General features: G+C 38.0%; 1 protein-coding gene across 3 annotated transcripts in view; it reads left to right on the top strand.

Moving 5' to 3' along the window:
* c23h8orf34 (chromosome 23 C8orf34 homolog) overlaps window positions 1-14,934 on the top strand; it is a 56,608-nt gene that overhangs the window by 14,945 nt on the left and 26,729 nt on the right. For all 3 annotated transcript variants that reach the window (XR_008905414.1, XM_056737667.1, XM_056737666.1), the window contains exon 7: window positions 3,359-3,525. Coding sequence is in view for 2 of the 3 variants with exons in the window: in XM_056737667.1 (XP_056593645.1) it covers window positions 3,359-3,525 (167 nt within the window). In the remaining variant the exon portion in view is untranslated. The remainder of the gene's footprint in view (window positions 1-3,358; window positions 3,526-14,934) is intronic.

Here is a 14,934-nt window from a genome sequence, read left to right as displayed (position 1 = left end):
CGCCTTTCCTCTTCTTGAACACAACCATGCTTTTTTTCTCTCTCTAACCTCAATGGTTGAACAGCTAGCCTCTCCTTAGCTGTCAGTCTTTGAGTAGAGGACGTTTGGGAGATTGCCGAGGCTGCTGGGAAATTAGGTGAAGGCAGGTGGATGCTGGGAAGGGATACTGTAACTGATTATATGATAAGACCTGAGTGTGGGATTCTCCTCCCGTTCCCTTTCCGCACAGGCAACATACAATAACGCATAAACCCCATCATTCTCTCCTCTCCAGTTTTACGCCTACGCTTTAAATCTGTCTTATATTCATAAAAACCTCCATCAGCCCACTCGTGCTGCAGGGATGCAGTTGAAGGCCTTTTAGGGGGTTTAAAGGATCATTATGGGATGTACAGTATTCCAGCGTTTGTCTTACAGTATATGCCCCCCCACAGCCTGTCATAAAGATAAGTAGCCTTGTGCTTCATGAACCCCAAACCAGTGACTCTGTTAAAGGTGCTGTGTGTATTTTCTTGAAGTAGTATTGAGTAGAAATGTAATATAATATACATGATTATGTGTTCATAGGTGTGTTAAGATCTTGCATAATGAAGCGTTATGTTTTAATTATCTTAGAATGAGCTATTTCTATCTATATACAGCATGGGTCTGCTTGCATGGAATTTCTACAGTAGCTCTGAACGGACAAACTGCTAGATCACGTTTCATAAATAAGTTATTTCGGCATAGAAACAAAATGACATCTTAGTTCTGTGTCAGCCACCGTAGTGCTTCGAAAGAGGAGGGGTGGAGTGAGCCGTTGGTTGCAATTCGCAACCTTACCACTAGAAGACGCTGAATTTCACAGACTGGACCTTTAAATCATATTGTGCTTAATATGATTCCTTCATTTTGTTTCACTAATTCTTGAAGGTCACTAACCATCCTTTCTTCATTCCTGCTGGACGGGCTCCAGAGGATCTGTTGAATTACATCACGGTTGCTTCATATTACTTCATTTGTAGCTTTGGTTTTGTGGTCTAGTTATTATCAGTAAGTGATACATTCTGTTCTGCTGGAAGAATGCCGTAGAGATTTTCCAATCCCACAGGAACCAGAAAGCAGTACAACTTTAGTTCTGTCTGACAAGGCTTCTTGTCACCGTACCGACCCACACCAGGCTATAGATGGTCTTGCATTTCACTAAATTGCATTCATACAAAGCAATTTACTTTCATCTTTTTTTTAGAGGTCTGAGATTTCTAAAACCGTATTTTGTATTCATTTAAACGCTGGTCAGGTTCTATCTGAGAGACAAGCTCTTCTGCATGACAGGATTAAAAATGAGCAAATTGAATGTTTTCATTTAGGAGCTGGTCGCTAAATCATTATTTGTGTCAGCTGTGGTTCACTGCTCCCTTATTAGGGAAAACGACGGGACAAATCGGGTCACTAATTCCTCCTCTGTGCAATTAAGCCAAACTGCAGAACGTGACTTATACAGAAACATTTGTATATTTAAGTACGCATCTGTTTTGAATGTGGATAAAATAATTGATTGTTTGCAATCATTGTGTACACTTTCTATTGCATGCTAATATCAGATCAATTTCATTCTTGTTTTTTTGTTGTTGTTGTTGTACTTTCCAAGCAAAAAACAATTAATTTAATGCCATTGAGGTTTTGTGGAGTGATAAACTCATACAGCGCTCCATGCCCACGGAATGAAAAGCTTATTTGTTTTCATTGTCCCTGCCGACCTGTACTTTAACTGTTATGTTTGCATTAACTGAGGTATTCTCAAGCGATATTGGTTTTTCATCAGTCTTTCATTTGTACAATTGAACACACGCTCAGGTAGGATATGCCCAAAAGCTGTAATTGTTACAATGGATTTAAAAGTAAAACTCATTTAAAGATAAAATTCCTCCTGTTATATCGGCGTTACTTGTGGATCCAGAGAACTTCTACTCTTTCTTCTGAGAAACACATAAGAAGATATTTTGAGAAATGTTTAAATGGTATTGTGTCTATGCAGGGGTTGTCAATAAGGCTGGTTGTTTGGTTACCAACGTTCTTCAAAATATCTTCTTTCGTGTTCTCCGGAAGAAAAAAAAGTCATACAGGTTTGGAATGTATATGTAAATTTAATATTGTAAATGATAACATAAATTTCTTTTTTGGGTCCCTACTATCCCTACAAACTATGCGTTTGATTTTTGGGATGATTGTTTTAGCTGGCACCATATTAGACTACAAGATTGGGAATGGCAAAGAATGGCCTTGTAAAAAAATGATGCTAAATGAGGGATATGAGCATCCTAATTGGTATATGGTAATGTTCAAAGGCAGGATATTAAAATAGCTCTGCCCCAGCCTGAATTTTTAGATTATCTGCGCATTTTATCATTCCAATATTATTCTGAGAAGATAACACTTGAATTAAATTCTCTCCAGGCTATTCTATTTCTATTTACCAACGGCACATTGAAATAATTTGGCCAATTTAGAAGTGTGAAATGAAGCATATGCTCATAAATTCATTCAATTAAATCCCCCCTCGTTTGCTCAAAATTAAATACTGTGGTATTTATAGTTCTGCAGTGAACTATAACCCCCATTAATGTATTTAATATAATTTAGATTTCTAATGCAGATTAAAAATGTACTTTTACATTTTTGTATCTGGCATGACCACATCAAATTGCACGTTACACACAATTATTAGGTCTGACCTCAAGTTGAAATATGGTCAGTTTTAATGAAAAAGTGTTGGCTGGATTATGAAGAGATAGACAAGTCATGCTTGAATTAAAGAGCATTGTGTTAATAAGCACAGTTGGTGGATATGGATTTTTAGTGTAGATATGGAGAGTGCAGCGTGAAAACATGTTTACGTCAAACAATCCCTGCACAGATGAGATGCCAAGCTGAATCTGAACTTAAAATCATTTCATATTTATCCAACATAAACAAACGTTACTGCGCATGCGCACATTTGTTGACCTAACGTGACTTCCACTACACGTCCACAAACATGGAGTGCCTGTAGATTATTTCTGGTAAAACAAGCTAAATAAAATGAGAAGAACTGTTACTTGGCCAAACATGCCTCTCCAATATTTTGAATTTAGACTGCAATACCAAGCTCAGCCACTAGATATCAATGTCCCATAGATTTTTTTAGAAATGCGACAAAATAAATTGTTTATTTAATAAAATTAACATACAAAAGTATTACACAATAAAATAATAATACAAATCAATATTAATATAAGCGGTGGTCTAATGGCTATGTCCCTGCCATCATGTTGAGTCATTCTGCTGTTTCTGTCAACTAAAACAGCCTACTAAAAACTTCTTCTCTTTCTCCCTGTAGCTTAAAAATGGAAGCAAAGACTAAAGGATTAAAACAGCAGCAACAGAACCATAAGAAACTGTTAGCAGCCATGTTGTCCCAGGATTCGTTTGACTCCATGCCTGACTCCGCCCCTTCAGTCACTGAAGATGAGATGGAAGATGAGGATGATGCCATGGAGCTGCTGGGTAATAAACATGCACACATTTGTTGATGTTTGTTTTTAAATGAACTCACGTAGTTGATCAGATGAATAGAAACCTTTAGGCATTGTTTTATGTGTTCATTAGGTTTTAGAAATAGTTGAGAATTTTTCACAATGCCAATGGATGATCACTTTCATCCACATAATGCCGCTGAAACACATACAGAAAAATATTGAGCTTGTTTCTCACGTATTTCTTTAACATAAGGACATGATTTAAAGCACTCAGACATTCCTCAACACAATTACATGTCTCGGGCTTATTTCTCCACTGATTTGAAGCACCGTTTGCAATCCGATTTCTTCTGAATGCATTTTGATTGCTGAAGCACATTGCATCACTTTTTAAAAAGCATCTCCATCTGCATTGTAGTAACACAATGTTGTGCTTTCCTAAAGAGACATCTTAAATAGTGCATCATAACCAATTCTCTCTCTATATAAGTTAATTTTTCCAGTTAATAATAACTTTTGTTTGTTTCAAATTTAACATAGTGTGCATATGTCAAATGAGTAAAACGTTCATAAATGATGTGAAAAAGACTTTGTAGTGCATTAAAAGATGTTTTGACCTTTATAAATCTTTTACCATTTTTCACCTGCCAGACACAGCAGATCTATTCGGTTATCATAGTGATGCAACATTACGTTCAAACTTACAATATGATCAGACAATTTTGACAGATTTGCAACTAACAGAAGCAAACCAAATCATCTCGATCCTTACTTAAAATCCTGCTAGACAAACAGGGTCATGGTTTGTTTTATAGTCTCAATAGATTGTTACATTTAGATCCTCATGAATCTTGATGATTTATCTTCGCTGCATTAGTGATTACACGAGCGTGACATCGTAATCTCTCTTTCTGTGTTGGTGCCAGACCACCCTACAGGTACCAGAGCTTTGTAGCAGTTTAGCTCTGTGGTATAAGCAGACTGGTCCCCGCATGGTTGTAAGACGTAAACTAGCACCTCCCACCCAAATCAGGGAACTGTGGCAAATCTATCTATGAGACACTATTACTTCCAAACTTTTAATATTGACTTGTCTTTACTTTTACAGTACTTTTTGATTCATTTAAATAAACTTTTCAAGGTTTTTTGCTTGTTCTTTTTTACCTATATCTGAGGGTAAAGAGTTAGCCTTCTCCCTGACACTTAAAAAAGAAATGAATGATGTTTGTGAGGAGATGATTTAGTCTTTGTTCTCTTTGTGGGCCAGCGTGTGCCCTAAGTGTCTTTCAGCAGAGACCCAGTGAGCTGAACTGCTGCACTGAGGGTTTTGTCCTGCAGAGGATGCTGGGAGATAATGAGATCTTCTTTTCCCTGTGACCAATGGTAGAACGGGCAAGCAGTGCTGGGGCATTGAGAGGGGAATACTTTAGTCATAATGTTTTCATTTCTTACATAGTGATATCTCATTAAATGTGCCTTAGTAATTTGGTCCTCGTTGAAAAAGTTTTAAACATAAAAAAGAGTCATACTGTACTTTTATAATGATGATACTCTTGTGAGATGAACAGTCGCGGCAGACAGTGAAAACTATACAGCTATTTTCTTGCTTTATATGTTTCCCAGAAAACACACATTGAACAAAATGTGTACCTTAAAGAAATAAGGTAAATTCTGTCATTTACACACCCTCTTGTCTTTTCACAAGTATGTCACATAGATGCATAGCTTTCAATGTCTGCCGCGACTGTTCATCTCACAAGAGTATCATCATTATAAAAGTTTTTGGTTGCCAACATTTCTCAAAATATCGTCTATTGTGTTTTGCAGAAGAAATAAAATCACGCAGGTTTAAAATGACAACAGAGTAAGTTAACGATGACAGAATTTTCATAATAGATTTGAACTATTACTTTAAGTGTATCCCTTAAAGGGACAGTTCACCGAAAAAATGTTGTCATCATTTACTCCACTTCAAGTTATGAGTAAGTAAATAAAGACAGAATTTTCATTCTTGGGTGAACTGTTCCTTTAAATTTGCAAACACATCTGCTGAATGCATATAGATGAAATGTAAATTCAGATTAACTGAATTCAGTTTGCCCTTCCTATCCTTCATGCATCTTTGACCAAAAGACCATGTTATAGAGCTTTAGGAAACCTTTGTACATGTCTTATTCAAGAACTTCTTGTGTGTTTTTTATGAAGCCGCTCAGCCGAAATGAACTACTAATTAGACTACCTGATTAGAGAGTGAGGGAGAGAGAAGAGAGAGAAGAGAGAGAGAGAGAGAGATCATTTACTGACCGTCAGAGATCCTCCTGTCTGGTGGTGGGGAAGGCTGAACACTTATATTGAGCATTCTGTCAGACAAAGACAGACACTTGAGAGATGGGGGAGAGACTTAGAGATGATGGACAGCGAGACAGTATATCTTTTCTTATTGCTTATAATCATGTGCTCCCTACTGGTTTGAAACAGACAAGAGTCTCATTAAAGCATCATAACAAAAAGCTCTAAAGGTCACACCAACAGTCTTTGTGTTAAATTAATCCCTTTTTAAATAAAAGCAAAAATTAGAATGCTTTAGTCATTTAGCTTTAATCGAATAAATGTAGCTCTTTAGGAGATTGTTCATAACTCTATAAAATCTTAAATTTATCTTGCAAATATCTTGTCTTATTTCTACAGAAATAGTGAGAGCTGAAGTTTTTACATGTTGATACTGACCTCTAGTGGTGGTGGTGCAGAACAACAGATAGGCCTTTGATTTGGGTTCTACCCTTTCAACGAAAAACTTGGTCCTAGCATTTCTATCATACTTGCATAAAAATCTAATTCTTTTCCCAGTTCATCTCTTTTCCTCTTTCACTTGTTAACCGTTGGATAAGGTTGATCTATTCATCACCCCATAAGTCACAAACAAAATGCGATGTACCCGTGCATAAACCTTTCCTCACATGCAGAATGAGTGAAGTGATCTCAATTCAAGAGAGTATAATTATGTTAATAAAGAAACTGCATGTGTCTAATGTCCTCAGCCCACTCTTTGTTCTCAGTGTATCATGTATTCAGCAGAGGTGCTGCTACAGCTGGCCTGCTCTCAGACTGTTTACTGAACATATTGACTGGGCACTTGAGGGAAACAAGCGGTGGGTTGCTCTAATTGTCTTGCTCCTCTGGAAAAAAAGTGTTTAGTTTCAATGAACTGCATCTCCAGGGAGCTTCTGGAGCATCTGCTTTTTAGGGTTGTATTTTTGTACATTTCCTGTCATATATTTCAGTATATGTACACACACACAATCTAAATTAACAAAATAAAATAAAACTTCACATGGAATAGAACTTAGGTCTTGAGAAATTAAGAAATGCCTATATAGAGTACAGTATATACTGATCTGTTCTCTGTGTATTCAGTTAATTTATATTATAGTAAATAGTATATTTCAGTCATTAGTCATTCATTTTCTTTGCTCCCTCAGTCTTTGCAACTAAGAATTTGGCTGCAATGCCAGCTCTCTACCACTAGAGGGAAAACAAAGTTTTTCTCCTCTGTTTGCACAGATTGAATTGTTAAAGGGGTCAATTGACTGGTCTAAATGTTTTGATATGAGGTCACTAGTGCGTAGTGATTGGTTGAATACTCCAAGGAAATGTAACCCTCTTACCATATTCGGAACACCAGGCATCCATGAGATTTACAGGATTTGTGCGATCTTAGTCAAATCAGACCACAAAGTGACGTACATGCGTGGGGGTGTGGTTACACGAGGCATTTCAGTTAGGTCTGGTTTCTCATTCGCTTTTAGAAAGGATGCATCTTTCGTTCCGACACTTAAATTTTTGCAATTTCACTTGTCTAATACATGCGTGGGCAACTTATAACACACCAAAGACACAGAAAAACACGTATTTCCACCTTATGACCCCTTTGAAGCAAGATACACCCAGTGCTTTGGTGAATAGACCAATCACAGTTTATTCATAAATTGTTCCAAAAATATGACATTTTGATCATTAGATAAAAAAATAGTCATAAAAATGTAGTCAATAAAATGTCTCCCTTTATTTGAGTATTGTGAATAAGTCTAAGAAAAATACAAGGAAAACAAATCAAGAGAGAAAATAGTCTTAGTGGAAAGACTCACTTTTGTGTATATGGGGTCATTCTTATCATCTCAGTCACTACACAGTAAACCACCGTTTAAAACACTTACATGTTTTAGAAGCAATACCGGTTTTTGAAAGAAATGTGTTGACTTTTGGTTAGTTGTAAAAATAACATTGTTTGAGAAACAGTTTCCTTTTCCTTTTTCATTCCAGTGCAGCACTTAATCTTTATTTCTGTGACCTTACAACCAGATAAAAAACACAAAAGACACATTTAATATTCATTAAAGTCATTGGGATGCTGGTTGCTTCATTTGCAGGTAGTCCATAACAATAACTGATATCAGGGGACACTAATAAAAAAACATTATTGTCACATGGTTATTGCCATAACGTGAGACTACATTTTTTTCTGTAGCGTTTCAGATTTTGCGGCAGTGTCAAAAGCGTAGAAAGAGTCAGGTCACAGGCAAAGTTCTTGTCATACATGACAAAAAGATTAACGAAGAAGTGCACATCTGTAGGAAAAGGAGTTGATAAATGGTGCCCTTGGCTTCAATAGATCTTGAGTTGTAATTGTCTGGAGGGTGGTGCACACATGTGAGGATCAGCTCTCAGCTCTGGAGGGGTGTTGTGGGAAAAGAAGATCTCTTGAGCTGAATGCCACCCATATGGCAAATCTGAGACATCCAATCTGAGCTCCTCTCGAAGAGTCTCAGATGACGAGGTCGCTGTAAATCTCTCCCATGTGATTTGTTGGTATTGGCCGGCAATAAAAGCATTTCAATGTGACCATTGACGCCAATGCATGAAGAGGCATTGAATCGCTCTTACTCATTTCTGTAACTTTGAAAAGTTCAAGGGATACCTCACCCAAAAATGAAATTATGTTGTAATTTACTAACCCTCAGATTGTTCCAAACCTGTATAAATTTTGTTCTGCAGAACACACAGGAAGATATCTGGAAGCGTCTGACTCCCCCTTTGACTCCCATAGTATTTTCCCTACTACGGCAGTGAATAGTTGATGAGATTCCAAATTTTTTTCCTGTGTGTTCAGTTAAACAAAGACATTTGAACAGGTTTGTTACAATCTAAGGTCAAGTAAATGATGACTTCGGGTGAAGTATACCTTTAATATACCATAATAATTTTTTTATATTTCCCTATTTTACACCATCGTGGTTCTCTTCTCACTAATATTTTGTGTACGATTTTTTGAAGTGTAAGACCTGCATATTGAGTCTGGGGTGTTTAATTTTTTCTTTTTTGCATCAAAAATAATTTAAAAGGTAAGTGACTTTAAACATCATGTGTATCAAACCCGATCATGGCAAATGGTATCATTTTCCACCAAGGGCGCAGTCCCATCAAGTTTCAAGTTATCGCTGTGATCTGTTTCATTTAAGACCCTCAGATGACGCTGACTTTTATATTTTATTGATGTGGTCTGATCGGATCAGGGCACTTTTTATTTGTGATGTCATGACTGCCTGTCTTGGCAGCCACCATCAGGCTCCGCTTTTCCCAGACGGGATGCGGAGACACAACAGTTGCCTTGGCGACACAGTTAACAAACAACATAGAGATGCATCCCTGGACCCAATATCCTACACACTGTTTTTGGGGACATGCTGGTGTTGTAAATGACAGTGATCTCTCAGTCCATGAAGTCCTGGCAAAACTGTGGTATCTTTGATACACTGATAAGAGCATAAAAAGTCAAAGGATTGCTTATTTAATGCCTTTTACCGCACACTTGCAGATGGATTACCCAAGTGTGAGGTTGTGCCAAGCCGCAGCTCAAAGATTGATTCTGTAGGCCACAGTGAGCCATTTATTCAAGTTGAAAGACAGCTGAAAAGATCTTTTGAGGGTGTAATGTAACACTCAGACCCTTAGCGGTTAAGCAAAACCCTTGAACATATGATGTATCTGTAAGAATAAAGGCATAAAATGAAAACCAACAACCCAAGAACAAACATATCACAAAGCAGTATCAATCTCAGCGATTTATATCTCCTGGGCAGAAATGTTAAAGAACGAATATACGTCATGCATGTAGCCTAACCTTGTGATAAAGTTACTCTTCAGACAATAAAACATGTCAGTCTTGGAGAGTTGTTGTTTATCACAGCATGCCCTGCTGTGATAACAGGAACATCACCCGTGCTATCAGTTCAGGCATTTTTGCAGAGATTATGAACCGTGCAATAGGCAAGGAAATGCGAAATCTGATTGTCAGGATCTTTGCGATCACGATTCAGTTTATTTTTCTTGAATGTAATAACAAAGAACGTATTCTTGCAGAGATTGATGAGAATAAAGCGACCAGCAGGTGGCAGCGTTGTACGTGGGCAACATGCGCTCGTCAGATTCTGTAGCAACGTTTTTAAACACATCCATTGAAGATGGTGAGCTACCTAAAGACCTTTGAAAGGATAACAGATCGTCTTTGACTCATCAGCACCTCGTAAAGTTGTTCGGGGTCACGGTTAACTCTACTTAATCCCGTCTTTCGTTCAAATGCATATATACGCGGAGGGATCATTCATCATCGCCAGCCACGACAGACGTGAATTACCGCCGCGCGGGAGGGCGAGTGTATTTTTACACAACGACTGGAGCTGTAATTATAAACGCAGTTCAAATGTTGTTTTTATCACAAAGCAAAACAAAACTTGCTTTCACTTCAAAGCGGCGTATGTGAGGAGTCAACCGCTGGAACGTAGTGTTTTAGTTTTAATGAAACGCAAATGCGGAAAGTGTGCAGAGACGCTCGCGTCGGAACGTCTGTGTCTCGGCCGATAATAAGAGTGAAATGTGTCAATTATCCTCTTCGGAAAATTACGAGCTTGAGATGGAACATAAACCCGAGGGGAACTTTGAAGTAAATGCGAGTGTCTGGCCCGAGAGTCTGCGTCTATGATCGTACGCTGTGTGACAGGCTGCGCGATTATGCTTTTGCATCTATATCAAATGTTTCGGGGAAAGATCGCAAGAATATGTTAGCTTCTGGTGAGAGTTGTGTATCATTCAATTTTATACTTTATTTATATATTGTTTTATTTGTATTTTATTAGAATTACCCCATACCTTGTCTACCCTGCTGAAGAAAACAACATAGGCTACATAGAAATTCAAACGATTTTCATTACATACCATAATGATCAGCTCTATAGTGATTGCAAAACGCTAGAAGATGCTTTATTTGTTCTGGCTTTATCTGTCAGAAAACATCACAGGAATAGTCCGGCATATTACCAGTAAGAACCCAGAGAGACCACTAAAATTCACAAAACCAAAGGCACATGCCTGGCCCGTAGTAAACTTCCGGTTTGTGTTAGTTTATAATATAACAATTAATTTTATATAAGGCCTTATATTAATTTGTGTTAAGAGTTTATTGTATATGAATTGTTTTAAATTAAATTAAAACTACCCAACATTGTTTATAATGTATAAGTTATTGAGTTGCTGCTGAAACCATCTATGACCATTGAGTCCGTAGAATCCAATTTTTGTGATGGTTTCATTTGGGGGTTTTTAAGAAGTGAAAACTTGTAAAAATTGCAGCCTAGTATGTCAGTCGAAGGCATTTCAGGGACAATTTTACATTTTTGCAAGAAGAAATGATAAAAAGGGACCAAAAATACAAAGAAACTTATGGGAGACACAGAAATACCTTAGAGACAAAGTACATTTCCCCAAATAATGTGTACAATATGAGTTATCCCCATTAAAGTACCTGATATAAATAAGCACCATTAGATTTTCTTTCCAAGTGACTGTCGATGCATTAACCTTAGTCTATAAACCGGGCATGTAGACTCTGTCCTGACGCTTCGGTTTGTGTGAATAATTACAGGCAGAAATTCCTTGTCATCACTCCAGACTTTGTTTGGATAATACTTTCCACCTAACACCAGGAGATCCGCATCTCCAGCAGATGATTTATTTCACTGAAGGCGGCAGTGGCACTACAGTAACGCATGGCTGCTACAAACACGCTCACATGTAGACACATAGACTGACACATACACTGTGTTCAGGAGCTTGTTTTGTCTAGATGGGGCTCTCTTTTCAGCGTTATCAAGTGCTCCCTGAACTGTGAGATTAGAATAAACAACCCTGCTGAAAGGTGATAGCTGTGTTTTGGAACATGGTAGCTGGTTCATTACCTAGATAATCAATCTTCATTCTTACACCATTACAAAACCAGATACCAGCTGGTAATGACATTTAAAGATTGTCAGGAGGGTGTTAAAACATGGTTCATGGTCAACAAACCAATCTAATGACCACAAAATAACTAGCTGTACATTTCTTGTCTGGTGGCTGATGTTTTCTCTTTTTCTATTGAGTTTTAGTGTATTGTAGTAACATTTATTTCAATGGGGTGTTAAGTCACCGATTTGTTCACATTGCACAACTGGTTAAAGGATTTAGAATGCATTAGACTGAATTGAACCCAATGTTAACAAGATCACTGTCCAAGCCTCGCCACCCTCTCTGTCAAATCTCATAGACAGACTTTAAATTCACAGAGCAAATCACTGGTGACATAATGCCTTCATGTTACGTCTCATTTTGTAGCTTGCTGCATCTGTCGTTCCTTTAGATTTCTAAAGGAACGGCAGTGTAGCGTTTAAAGAGCCTACAGACACCTTTGTTTCCTTTTACGCCTGTTCTTTCCTAATGGAATAGAAGAAAAGCTCACTCTACAGTCTCTCGCGTTACTGTGGCATGAGTTCAGATTCCTGTCAGGTCGATGAAGGACCGCTCCAAGTCTGAAAGTCCACTTCTGGCCCGAGCTTAGCGCATTTGTGGAACAAGCGGCTTAAAGCCCACATAAAAGAAAAATTTGCCAAACCACTGTGGGAAAACACTTACAGAAAGGCGTCCGTTGGAAGGCCAATTAATTAGGATGCGATTTTACAGGCACAGAAAGTAACTTGTAGGTTGACCCCCTTATGGAAAATGGCTCAGGGAACGTGCAACGATAATATCAGCCAATGATTTTTCAGTGTTTCCCGTCAAAGTGGGACGGTGTTTTTTGTTGATATCAATTCAAGGGTGGAATATGTAACTGGAAGAGAGAGTTTCGGTTCAATGGGAAGACGTCATGTGAAACTCAAATGGGTTTAAGAAAATGTTAAAGGACAAGTGTATGACATGTAGAGACATCTAGTGGTGAGGTTGCGAACTGCAACTCATGTGTCATTCCAAACCCTGCCCCCTCCACTGAGGTGACTGGCACAGGACTAAGATGTCGTCACATTTTTACACATGCTACATGCTCTGTAGAATAGTTTGTCCTCTGAAGATCCTCCAAAAAATTACACAATGGACTATTAACTGCAGTCTGTTTTGAAATTCGTATTTACTTTTGTGTTTTTTGTGTCACCGTTGGGAAAAGCTTCGATTTTTGCTTTGATTTGGATGAAATAAATGTAGAATACATGGAAAAAGGTATAATTTTAGCCTGGAAAGCATGTCTTCCAATTTCTCTTTTACAATAATTAGAATTTAAAGCCAGAAAATCTGAAAGACAATGTCAGTTCGATGTTATTTGTCCTACGAGAAGACACCTGAAGTAACCTGCATATAATGTTTTAAACAGAGATGGCGATAGAGAGGCAGACACTATTATAGATTGCAGGGAAAGGTCACCCAACAATGAAAACATTACGTTATTACTCACCCTCATGTCTGAACAAATTATTTTTTCAAAAGAACATTATTTTGAAGAATGTTGGTAAACAAACCATATTGGCCCCTACTGACTTCCTCAATATGGCCAGAAAACCGCTGAGACATTTTTCAAAATATCTTCTTTTGTGTTCCACAGAAGAAAGAGTCAAATACATGTTTTGAACAACATGAAGGTGTATAACTGATGACCGAATACTTCTTTTGGGTGAACTATCCCTTTAAGAAAGCTTTTGCTATTGAAAAATCCATATTGAACGACAAATATTCACCTCAAACATATGAATACATGCCTCAAAGCCTGTGGTGGCTCCAGTACTTTTTGAAAGATGTTCCCCTGACATAAATGCGTAAATTGGCCATACGGTCTGAGCCAACTTCATGGAGTCCAACTCCTATCAGCATTGGAGGCGATACATGTCTTAACATTAAACGTTGCCATATTGCCACGCTGTCTGGCAGTGACTTTACCCCTCAGCACTGAATCACAGCTGAACCACACACCCTGCAGCCCTGTTAGAAAACAGAGATTTTCCCACGGACGACAGCTGTGTTCTCATGTACAATACTGTGTGTATACGTATTAGGTGGCCTCTGGCGATTTCTCTCTCCGTCTCTCAGCTGGATCAGACCTGTGATGATGAATGAGGCATGTAATATCACCACGCTCGTTGGTGTTTCACGAACAAGGCAGTGTCTGCATTCCTCTGCCAAGTGGACCTCCCTTTTCACGCACACACGCACATAAACTCACGTTCCGTTCCAGCCGCATGAGAGAAATCTCATATCGTCTGCTCTCTGACACGGTTGGACAAGCCGGACTATTTTTAATCTGACAGGTTGTGGGACAATTAGTCAACTAGTGGACTTCATGACCGGTTTTATAGGCTTGTAATTGCAGATGATAAATTATTTCCCATCAGGACCCTTCCCACACTAGCAGCTTAAACAAAAAAGACAAGGCGACTGACAGATGCTTTTGTAAAGTGAGTAGATTGTAGATTCTTACAGATGAATAGCCCAAGACTAATCCCATGCCATTAGTTCCACTTCCTTGTTTTACATGGTGTTGTTTTTCTGTTTTCTCCCTCCACGCTCGAGTTGTCATGCCATATCAACAAAAACTGTACAGCTGGTTTAATGTAACATCTCTGGCCACAGGCACAGGTGTAAGACAGGGACCTCACGGAACAGAGATCACTTTACACCCGCTACTCTTCGTTTTGGACATTCTTGCTGGATCATGATGTTTGACAGGAAAATGAAACACCCTGTGAGAAAAATGCTTTTGTTTACAGCTGTCAAATGGACATTATGAAACAGAGAGTTGTGGGTTTGAAATGGATTTGGATGAGTCATACTCAGAGTCACAGCATCAGTTGATTTTAAATTTATATTAATTAATAATAATAAAAAATTGACAGTATAAAAACATGCTGGTGGGTTACAAAACACAAATTTAGATACAAATTGGAATATAATTTATTGTCTAAATATTAAAAGGAACTCGCTCAAACTGCTACAACAACTAACGTAGACATGCATGTTTACTTTTTTAAAAAGATTTATAAGATTTATATTTTGAGTCGCTGGTACTGTAAGTATGTTAAGTAATCTG

This window comes from Triplophysa dalaica, chromosome 23 (assembly GCF_015846415.1).
Source record: "Triplophysa dalaica isolate WHDGS20190420 chromosome 23, ASM1584641v1, whole genome shotgun sequence".
Lineage (NCBI taxonomy): Eukaryota > Metazoa > Chordata > Actinopteri > Cypriniformes > Nemacheilidae > Triplophysa > Triplophysa dalaica.
This window is presented reverse-complemented; position numbering and strand designations above follow the sequence as displayed.